The sequence below is a fragment of the Asparagus officinalis genome, chromosome 1, assembly GCF_001876935.1.
Source record: "Asparagus officinalis chromosome 1, Aspof.V1, whole genome shotgun sequence".
Classification (NCBI taxonomy): Eukaryota; Viridiplantae; Streptophyta; class Magnoliopsida; order Asparagales; family Asparagaceae; genus Asparagus; species Asparagus officinalis.
In genome coordinates, this window is record NC_033794.1 from 56,864,552 (window position 1) to 56,876,026 (window position 11,475).

General features: G+C 38.8%; 1 protein-coding gene across 2 annotated transcripts in view; it reads right to left on the reverse strand.

Annotated features, from left to right (window-relative positions):
• LOC109824587 (phosphoribosylaminoimidazole carboxylase, chloroplastic) overlaps positions 1 to 143 on the reverse strand; it is an 8,750-nt gene extending 8,607 nt beyond the window's left edge. Inside the window, exon 1 of one of the 2 annotated variants that reach the window (XM_020391226.1) lies at positions 6 to 143. In XM_020391226.1, coding sequence (XP_020246815.1) covers position 6 — 1 coding nt within the window. In that variant the 5' untranslated portion in view covers positions 7 to 143. The remainder of the gene's footprint in view (positions 1 to 5) is intronic. The other variant, XM_020391220.1, reaches the window with a different exon arrangement.

Genomic DNA, 11,475 nt, shown 5'->3' on the forward strand with positions numbered 1-11,475 from the left:
CATCATCGACCGGCGGCGGCGGCGGCGGCTTAGGAGGAGGAGGAGGAGATTTTGAAGAAGAGGACCCGAATTCGATTCCTTCGGGTCCCTTGGGCTTTATTGGAGTGGAGAATGAGATTCGAGTTCGAGGCACCCAGCTTGTTTCGGGGTTTAGTGAAGGGATGGGTGTGAGATAGATCCGGGCCGGATCTTATAATATTTACATGCAGATCCGCCGGATGAAATCCCAGCTTTAGTCAATTATCATCTATCATATATATATATATATATATCATATCATATCATATCATCATACTCCCTTTAAAAGAGGGAGTTGTGGAAAAACTTTTTAAAAACTATACTACCCCTATTCTTTGTTAATATTACATTCTAATACTAACTAAACTAAATTAATTATCATTGTTAATTAATTACAGTATACGTCACTTTAAGTTTGTATAATTTGGTCCCTAAAACTTCCAACGCTATTGTAAAACTCTACATCATATCAATTATTAGTAATGTAAAATAATATATTAATAGATAATTGCATGTTAATAAAGTATTTATGGAAAGAGTAGAAAATATAGAATTGTTCTAAAATTATACCATGAAACTCATATAGGAAAATTACAAAGAGCATTCTTATGTTTATGTAAGAGGACAGAATGTAAAAACATTATATTTTGAAAAACATTAGGATATTTAAATGCAGCAAGCTAGATATGTTACCTAAAATTTAAAAAATGTGCAACAAGATACAAGTGGAGCAAGCTAGATATGCTACCTAAAATTTAAAAAATGTGCAACAAGATACAAGTGGAGGTATATAAATATAATTATTGTAAACTATAAAATATTTAAGTTCAATTAAGCCTATAAAAGATTTAAAACCTTTGTAAAACGAGTACAATAACATATTTTAAAATAACATATTTTAAAATTGATCATATAAAATCTGTTATTGTAAAACGAGTACAATAACAGATTTTAAAATTGATCATATAATTTATATTTTCTTTCTTGATTGAATTTGCACATTATAACTTAGAGAATTCTAGAAAAAAGTTCTTGAAAATCTATAATACTCGGTCGCCTGATAAACAATAGGTGGAAGTGATTTTTTCATAACCGAACAAAATCCTTACTAATTAGATAAAGCCTACCATTTTTCTTTGATGAATTCAAGAATTTATTTATTTTATTAATAGTTATAGGTTTTTTGCGTATTGGTCCCTTACATCATTAATATTTTAAAGTTATACGTTTAAATTAGTAATTAATCTTAAATCGTTAATATTTTAAGGTTTTAAACATCAATATTTTTTTGGAAGACAAAAATGTTAAAACCACACAAGGAAATATCCAAAAAAAATTAATATATTATGATATTTATAAAGTTTTTTGCAACCATATTATAGTAAATAAATAAACCTGAAAAATAATTATGATATTTGATCACGTGCAATGCACGTGCATTTCACCTAGTACCCTTTAAAAGAGGGAGTACCTAAAAAACTTTTCCTACCCTAAATTATCCTTCGACTATTGTAAATATAACAAAGTTGCCCTCATTTTCATTTCTTTAAGTTAACAAAGCCTAATTTCTTTCCGTTGCTCACAAATCAGAAGATGTAAAGCCCTAAATCTTCGTTCCTTCCGTTCTTCCTTCCATCCGTTACGAAATTCCTCCAGCAACGCAGTCCACTCTCTCTACCTCATCAATTGTCGGTTATGAAATGACAATGATGATTATTATTATTGTCATCAAGAAGCTTATTATTATCCTCATCGTCCACATACCTTCTATTCCATCTTCTCCTCAAATATCAGATTTTTGGCATCAGGAAGGATCAGGAAGTGAAGAATCTGGTTTGCCTTGATCAATTTATAAATTTTGATTTAATTTTGATTTTTATTTTATTAATTAGCTTGATTTATAAATTTCTCGAAGGGGAATACCTCGTTTTTCCGGGCGGAGGCACGAGCTTCACGCACTGTGTTAGGAAGTACGCGAAAGAGCTCGGAAGGGTGCTGCCGCAGCTGAGGAACGGGGAGATTAGGACTGCTCTTGTTACCTATTGCGAGTGAGTTTTTCTCGATCTTGCATTGGACTCACTAATTGTTAATTATAACCATGTTTTTAATCTTTAACTGAAGATGTTCTGTTTCCACATTTCTATCTCTTTGAATTCTCCAAATTCAGTTTTCATTTATCCATGATCTATCTTCTATTCTTAATCCAATTGATTAATCATTACCCTTTTCTTACTTCTATATCATTTCCCTCTTTGCATTACTCTCGTGGCAATTTCAAGGAAGAAGGACCACCCTCGGAAGTCGTAGGTCGATCTCTCAAATTTCTAATTATCCCTATTAAATATTATTGTATCTCTAAATTTATTTGATGATGTTTTGGTTTAGAGGTTTCTTAATTCATGCTTGTGAGGGCAATGTTGTGACCTAGTTGATGAATGAAAAGATACCTTATTTCATTGCGTCGATTATTTACTGAAAAGACTCAGATTGGGAAAGGTGATGAGATCTTTGGATGAGGATTTTTGAATGCTAATGATGGTCTTTTTGGTAACTTTTAGGGTGTTTTCTGCAAATATTTAGGGGTTTTTTAGCAAACTTTTGGAGTAGTTTTTAGAAAACTTTTAAAGGGTTTTCTACAAATGTTTAATATAATTTTGTACTGTCATAATCTAATTGGAGTTGCATTATCACATAAATAATAATTCCTATAGTATATTAAAGCATCATACGCTTGATAATATAATACTATTATAATAATTTTTAGCTATCAATTTGTACTTTTAATACTTTACAATTGCCATAATTTATATTTTTAAGTTGACACTTAAAAAAATCTCATATATATTTATCCACGGTAACTGTTATCGTGGATCACTGGACCTCGAAAAAACTACTAGGAAAATAGTAGTTTGTGTTGATACTGATCTAAGTGTATCAAGGAGAATAAAGAAAATGGTAGCTGAAGGCTCACATGCCAAAGGTCTAATATTGCTAATATACCCTTTATCAATGTTATCTTTTACATGAATACCTTGAATAAGCAATTATTTGACCGTGAGTTAACTTCAACCGTTATACCAAACTCATCCATTAAAGTATGAAATATACTTCAGATTTCTCTTTTACAGGAATAACAAGAAGCAGATTATTAGCATTTGTATGACTAAACCTGTAATCTACCATGAAATGTTGGTTAAATCAGTAACACATGTTGATCTATGTCACAATGCACGATACGCTTGAGCACCGAGCACGAAGAATAGAGCATGACAAGCATAAGATGAAGAAATTAAAGAGAAACCCCATCTGAATTTTTTTTAAAGAAACACATCTCGCTTTGTCCAAGACTGCTGGAAACATCATAATGAGAGGAGTCAATGATAGAAATATGTGATTCAGGTGTTTGATGTTCTCAGAACAATCTTGCAATTTTGGAATTATCATTTGAAGATGATTAAAGTCTCACTGCTCCGTTAGCGTAATCTGTGCGAAGAATATACCAAATTTTGTATAGAATTTTAACATCTCTCAATCTACAAAAGTAAATACTAAACATGCGAAATAAATCAGCCTAGGACAGTAATGCAGCAGTTGAGCATGCATCTAAATCCAAAAGATGGTGATGGTTAATAGGAGTAAACTCTCTAGGGTAGTGATACTTGCACTCGCCATTTTGCATGCAAACATTCTTCATATTTAACTCTCCACAAGGCTCACGCATCATATTTTACCATGAGGAACTAGCCTCCAAACGGTGGCTTTTATAGAAGTGGACCCAAAGTTGGTTGGTAATGGATGGAGTGCGTCGGGATTTGACTGATGGGTTTGAGTTAATATTACGTTAGCCCTTGGAATTATGCCATCTAAAAAAACGGCATAGTACTCATTGGAGGAAATAAATCTTAGAATATTGAACTGAAACTATAACTTGTACTTCATAAAATCATTTGATATTTCTTTCGACTCTTGTGCATCACACATACGTGACCTATTATGAACTATCTGTACAAGATGACCAAACATATGGCATTTGCTACAACTTTTTTGCTCATTAAAGAATTTGTTATTCCTCGATTCTTACTACAAGACTTTGCTCATGTTACTTAAACCGGTGGGTTTCAGATGTTATGCAAATTGCTCTTAGAATTTGGTTTTGATATTTTTTTTTTAATGTTGACCTTAGCAAAAAAGGAATACAAGTGCTATGGCTTCTTCAAAAAGGCAAGTCTCGGATCTAACTTGAGAAATTTGTGGCATACTAGATTTGAAAGGCTCAAATTGTAATGTTGTTTCACTTATTTTATCTATCCTTATTTAGTCTACATGCTATAATTATTTGTATATCCAACTTCTATTAGTGATTGGACTTGCCTTCTGGTAGTCTGTTACTTCATGTGTTTGATTAAATGTTAGTTTGAATCACTTTTTTTTTCTATATATTTTTAATCTATTTAATGCAGGCACATTGCATACAATTGTATTTAACAGAGCAGTGAGACTTGTTCGGCCAAAAGATATAGATTGTGAACTTTTTGAAATTACGTATGTGAGTAATTCTCTACCTTGAATGTACATGATATAGGTCCTTCTGTTGCTCATTCCAATGAAATGAATCTTGTGAAGTTGAAGAAAATGGACGCCTCATTGAGGCTTGCATTGGAAGAATGTGGCATCGACTACACATCTTACCATGTCAACCCTATTACAAGAAAGAACATGGACACCTCAATCTTCCGAATGAATCTCTCAGCAACACTTCCAGTATTTCAAAACGGTTCTCAAGTCATTTACCAAGCCATGGATATAATTCTGTAATTTTCATTCTCTTGTCTCTCTTGCAATTAGAATAGTCCATTGAACCTATCTTGAAGTTATATTCTGTGTTACATGTACATAGATAGACTGATCGTCTCTTTAGAATGCAAGGATTCTTCTATCACTACCGAAGTTATGGACTGTGTACATAGATAGACTGATCGTCTCTTTAGAATGCAAGGATTCTTCTATCACTACCGAAGTTATGGACTGGATGTTAAAGATAGAAGAGTGGGATCTTAGAATGCAAGGATTCTTCTATCACTACCGAAGTTATGGACTGGATGTTAAAGATAGAAGAGTGGGATCGTAAGATTTTCAGCTTATCTCATGTCCCTAACAAATATCAACTATTTGTTTTAAAATTTATTCGTCAGATTGTCATTGCTAGGATGTCCGAGGCTACAGACTTAGCCAGTGTCTACCAAATGAAACTTAGAGATGCCTATGAGATTTTAGACAAGTCAACTAAAAATGAGAAAAATTAATACATTAATATATGAGAAAATTTCGTAAGCATAGCGTAATTGCAAATATGTTGAATTACATATAATGTGAGGAAAAATTATCAACTTGAGATAAAAATATCAAGTGAACTAAAATCTACTGTCACCCCATATTAAGTTTAAAATAGGACGCTAGAGGTGGACTAGTCTTAGGTTTTCCTGTTAAACTTACAACTACATAAAATTTGAGGAAAGGGATGCAAGTTTCCATTTTTCTAAGTTTCCATATGAGGGAATTTTGACATCTCTCAATTTATGGTTTTGTTGCATGGACTTTGAATGGATGCTGGTAGAAATGCTTTTAATAATTAGATTAAGATGAAGGCGGAGTTTAGATTAAGATGAAGGCGGAGTTGTCTTTAGGAGGATCATAACCATATCACGTAACAATCAAATACTTTTTAGTTAGGATTCCTGAACTCTAACATCGTATTAATTCATAATTTTATTTATACTGTGAAAATTTTATAGTGTCGATAAAAGTGGATGTATCTGTTGCATTCTTTTCTTTTCTTTTCATATTCAGCATATAAGTTGGCTTTTTTCTCTCTCTTATCTGGGCATCTTTTTCCACATAGCATTCTAAGCTGTTGTTTCCAATATTGGTGTTGACATTTAGGATTTTCTGGAATTCAACAAGTCTCGCTTACAACAATTACCTTGTCAAATTTCTAAGCCTATTCTCTTGGGAGAAGGTGTCGGTGTTCAGATGATGAAAGGGGTTGATTCCATGGTAATGCCTGAAGGATCCATATTATTTGATCTTGTTCAAAGTGGCATTACCTACTCTCATGCTTCAGTTGGGATCTTGGTTCGCTCGAGGAAGGAATTATCATTGGTGAAAGATATCCTGTGATGTTTGCAATTGATCAGGCATGTTAAAAGTTTTCAATGATCCAGACTCCAATTTCTTATACAACTAGGTCTCATCGAATATAACACTGCATCCACAAACTATTTTTTTTCATTTTCCTTCTTTTTTCTTCTATTTCCAGTATAATAACTAGTTTATATCCAGCGAATATGGGGAACCTGTAAGTGTTCGATCTTGCCGACTAATTCATGCTAAGGAACTCGCCACATCTTGATGCTCATAAACAAACAATCGATGGGGGTTTCCCGCTGTCGGATGCAGTTTTGATCCTGCCGATGGTGGGGAAGAAGAAGAGGATGAATGTTGGGGCCGATTCCTCCTCCGACTTTATGCTCGAGACTGAGCGCACGGGATGGACTGGTAGTCTACAAATGTAAGAATCGCAGGAATACGGGGCTAGTTTTCCCCGTGGTACCTCTGACGGTCAAGTCAGTTGGTGAACTTGGGGAGGGTTTTTTGAGAGGCCCATGGGTCGTTGAGGTCCTTGTAGGGGGTTTTTTTCTTGAGAATTATTAAAATGCTTTGGATAAAAAAATCCCGAAGGGGAGTAAAGCTCAAGTGTCAGAAGAAGTAGAGATCTAATCTCTTGCTCTTATCTTCCTTACCTCCTTTTATAGCCCCCTACCTCTAAGAGTTTAACCCTCGACTTTTGTTGACTACGCATAGAAGACGGTTTGAAAAGGTGAACATGCAGGCTGCTGAGTCATCTTTCTTCCTCCAGGTGTCGGCAGGTGACTGGAAGGAAAGTCATTCAGTGTCAGGGGAGAAATGTCTTCTCAGTACACTGGGTTTGTCAAAAGAGGCAGGGTGTAGGGTAGGTCGGCTGTGTGGCCGTCCTTCTCTCTCCAGGTGGTGGCTGGGAATTGGAGGAGAAGTCATTCATGCACAGAGAAGCATCATGGCAATTCTCTGGGAAATGACTTGTAAGCCGAATAAGTGGCTCATGCACGAGGTTTGTCAGAATGGAGATCTTGATGGGACTAATCACTAATCAGTACTGTTGTGTTGATTAACGTCTGAAATAATCTTGGTTGGCTCTTATCCCCTTGGCCGAGACGGGTTGATCTGTGAATCATCATTATGATTTGGTGACCTGGTAGTCGAGTCGTCTGCTCAAGGAGTTGTCTTAATTACGAGAGGGTGACTGATCTCATTCTTCGAGTCGATCATGATGACCTGTCGATCGGAATAAGGCTTGTCTGCTTGTCTAGGCGAGGGACTTAGCTCTGACTGGGCTTTTGAGCCTCTAAGTTGATTCGGACTATAGCTCGCTTGGTCTTATGCAGGTATTCTTCTGATACTTTTATTTTAGTATGGTGACTGACCATAACAGTTGGCCCCTTTCAATCAGAGCTAGCTTTGGTCGGGTCTAAGTGAAATAGGAATGAATTTGCTTAGAATATTTGAGATTTTCTAGCCCGTTGATCGTGGCTTAGGAATGTGGCGTGGGGTGTGCTCAACCGCCACTCTTTGGTGGATTGATGTTGTCGGTTTTGTGAACCACTTCTTCATAGGAAACGAGGCGTCAGGGGTTAGAGCGGGTGGCACTTCGCTTTGCTAATTGATTGGTGTGAGCGGTGGTTCGTATCTCCAACAATCCGTTTTTAGATTCCTAAAGTGTGTCTGCATTGGTTTCTCTAATGATTGAGCCTCTTGAATTCTCCCGCCTGCTTCTTCGGGGGTTTTTAAATAGTTGTCGATGCTTTTGGAAGAGTACTCTATCTCAAGAACATTTTTCTTCATAGGTTCTTTCATTTCTTCTTAAGAGATTTTATCATGGCCTTTCCTCAGAATGACCACGAGAGGAAGCTCAGGGTCCTTTATCTGTCTAGGTCAAAGACGACATTAGACAAGGCAAACTGGTTACATGATGAATATGAAATCTCTCGTGTGATGATGACCATAGGGGAACCAGACAGCCTAACTTTGGTGCACATACACGGCGGAGATCGAGTGCCTCTTTATTTGGCGCATCTGTAATGTGGCCTGCGCTTGCCACTGCATCCCTTCGTTAGGAAGGTTTTTGTGGCTCTTGGGGTTTCCCCCTGCCAATTCCACCCGCATGCCATCTGCACTTTGATGGCGTTTATAGATGTCTGCTCTGAGGCAGATGTGGTGTCCAACATTAGCTTGTTAGGGCACGTGGTCAGCGTGTAGTCCGCTGAGGGGGACCCCCACTATTTCTTCTGCTATCGAGGTAATTTATGCTTGGATGCCGACCACCCAGAGCTGGACAAAGAATGAAAGAGGTTCTTCGTCTGGGTGTTTGGCGTCGATAATATATTGTCTTGCTCGGGTTAGCCCAAGGTACAGGAGAATGTATTGGAGCCAAGGGCTCTTAGTGACTCTGAGGCCAAAGATCTCGAGAAGCTTCGGGGTCTTCTCGATCTTCAAGAGTCCAGAGCTTTTGACGGAGAAGAATTCCCAGAGATGGAAGGGTCCTCCTCGTCCTCCTCCGGATCCAAAGCGACAGTCCTTCCTCTACTAATGGAGGTCTGTAGAAGAGGTGCCAACTCGAAGGAGCCGAGTTCTTTCAAAAGGCCTCTGAAGAAGATGAAGAGGGATTTTCAGGGTGATGACCCTGAGCCTTAGGAAATAGCTTTAGGAATAGATGTCGTTCTCCCTCCCCCCTTTCTCTTTCTTTTTTTTCTTTTTTTTGCAAGCCTTGTCGGGCCTCTTTTTTGTAAAAAAGATATGTACAAGACTCCTTTTTGAATGAGAGAGATTTCTCCTGTCTTCTGCTTTTGAGAGTTGTTGAAATGATTTGAACATGTTGAGACTCTGCTTTTTTCCCAAGAATAATGTCGGTCCCTTAGGGCCTTGTTTTGGGTTCATCTAGGTAGGGAACCATAGGTGTAGCGCTGACTTGAGGAGTCTTTGTACCTTAGGCTACTTTTGATGCGGAATCAACGGTTTTAGAACCAACTAAGAAGTCGTTGCACCTTGGGTCTATCTTTCAGGGAGAGCCAAGGACTTTATGCCGACTAAGAAGTCGTTTTACCTTGGGCTTATTCTTTAGGAAGTGCCAAGGGTTTTTTCCCGACTGAGAAGTCATTTTGCCTTGATTTTACCTAGATTAGGGACCGAGAGTTTTGTTCTGACTGAGAAGTCGTTTTGCCTTGGACTTATTCTTTAGGAAGAACCAAGGGCTTTTTTCCGACTGAGAAGTCATTTTGCCTTGGTTTTACCCAGATTAGGGACCAAGGGCTTTATTCTGACTAAGAAGTCGTTTTGCCTTGGACTTATTCTTTAGGAAGAGCTAAGGGCTTTTTCCTACTAAGAAGTCATTTTGCCTTGGTTTTATCCAGATTAGGGACCAAGGGTTTTGTTCCGACTGAGAAGTCGTTTTACCTTGGTTTTACCTAGATTAGGGACCGAGGGCTTTGTTCCGACTGAGAAGTCGTTTTGCCCTGGACTTATTCTTTAGGAAGAGCTAATGGCTTTTTCCCGACTGAGAAGTCGTTTTACCTTGGTTTTACCCAGATTAGGTACCAAGGGCTTTGTTCCGACTGATAAGTCGTTTGGCCTTGGTTTTACCTAGATTAGGTACCAAGGGCTTTGATTCAACTGAGAAGTCGTTTTGCCTTAGTTTTATCCAGATTAGGTACTAAGGGCTTTGATTTGACTAATAAGTCGTCATGCCTAGGTGACTAGGTCTTGATGCCGACTGAGAAGTCGTTTTGCTTGGACTTATTCTTTAGGAAGAGCTAAGGGATTTTTCCCAACTGAGAAGTCGTTGTGCCTAGGTGACTAGATCTTGATGCCAACTGAGAAGTCGTTTTGCCTTGGTTTTACCTAGATTAGGTACCAAGGGCTTTGCTCCGACTGGGAAATCGTTATGCCTCGGGTTTACCCAGATTAGGGGCCGAGGGCTTTATGCCGACCAAGGAGTCATTGCGCCTTGGGCTTACCCAGATTAGGAGCCAATGACTTTATGCTGACTGAGGAGTCGTTGTGCATTAGGCTTATCCAGATTAGGAGCCAACAACTTTATTCTGACCGAGGAGTCGTTGTACCTCGGGCTTACCCAGATTAGAAGCCAATGACTTTATGCCAACTGAGGAGTCGTTGTGCCTTGGACTTTACCCAGATTAGGAGCCCAATGCCTTGTGACCGACTGAGGAGTCATTGCGCCTCGGGCTTACCCAGATTAGGAGCCAAGTACTTGCATTTTCTCCTAGGGCCGAGAGTCGACTGTGGGAATCGAAAAAAAGGATTGTGCCTTGGTTTTACCCTGAGGAGGTACCAAGGACTTTTATCGACTTAGCTGAGTGCCCAGCTGACTAAGTCTTTAATGTTTTTCTTTTCGTTTTTGACATTTCCATTAATTATTGGAATTTATACATGATAGAGTACAACTCGTTCATATTTATTCCATCGAGCCGCGTCAGATTCGTATTTCTTGCCCGGATGTATTTTGAAAATGGCTTTTGGCTGGGGACAATGTCACTGAGACGGAGCTTCCTTGGCTATTTCTTTTCGCCAGTAATCATTCTAGTTTTGATAAGAGCGAGCCGTTACTTCATTGGCCGTCTTTGTTGCCAAACTGAGGAATGCTCGGAATCGGGGGTTGCTCTTTCTCTTGATGGTGAGTTGTTTGGAGTTTAGACGTTGTTGAGTTGCTGGCATATTTTCCATCTCATCAGCTAAGGACCTGCTTGGAGTTTTTCTGAGATCCTTGTAGGTCAACGGTGGACGTGGTGATTTTTAACCGATCTTGCTTGTCCACTATTGGTTGCGTTATATGGCCAGAGTCTTGCTGATTGAGCTTTTGGAGGATAGTGCTCAACAGGAGGAGGCCCAGGCAACTTTTGTGATGGGGACTTCTTGTTGGTGAGAGCCCCACGCGCTGAAGCTTTGTTTCCTAGAATTTGATGGGATCATGACTTCCCCTGGGGGTTCCCAGGGATAGCGACGGTCGGACCATCCTATAAATGGAGGAGCCTTCTTGCAGGGAGAGCACAAGTCACATGCTTCGACCACCAGGTTTTACTTCGACTCTGGTGGTTCTGAGCATTTGCTGAGGTGCCGGGACTGTTAAATCTTCCTGAGAAGGCTAGATGGCGAGTCTTTGAGTTTTCCTCGCAATCCCATCCTTGGTGAGGAAGGACTCTCCTTTGGAGGTGGTGGTGGTCCGAGGAGCCTTCCACAGACTTGATCGCTGCTCCTTGCTCGGGTGAGCCATTACCAACGGGAGCTTGAGCGATACTGGATCTGATCATAACCCTTAGGGGCCTGTTTGTGATCCAACCCCAGACCTCT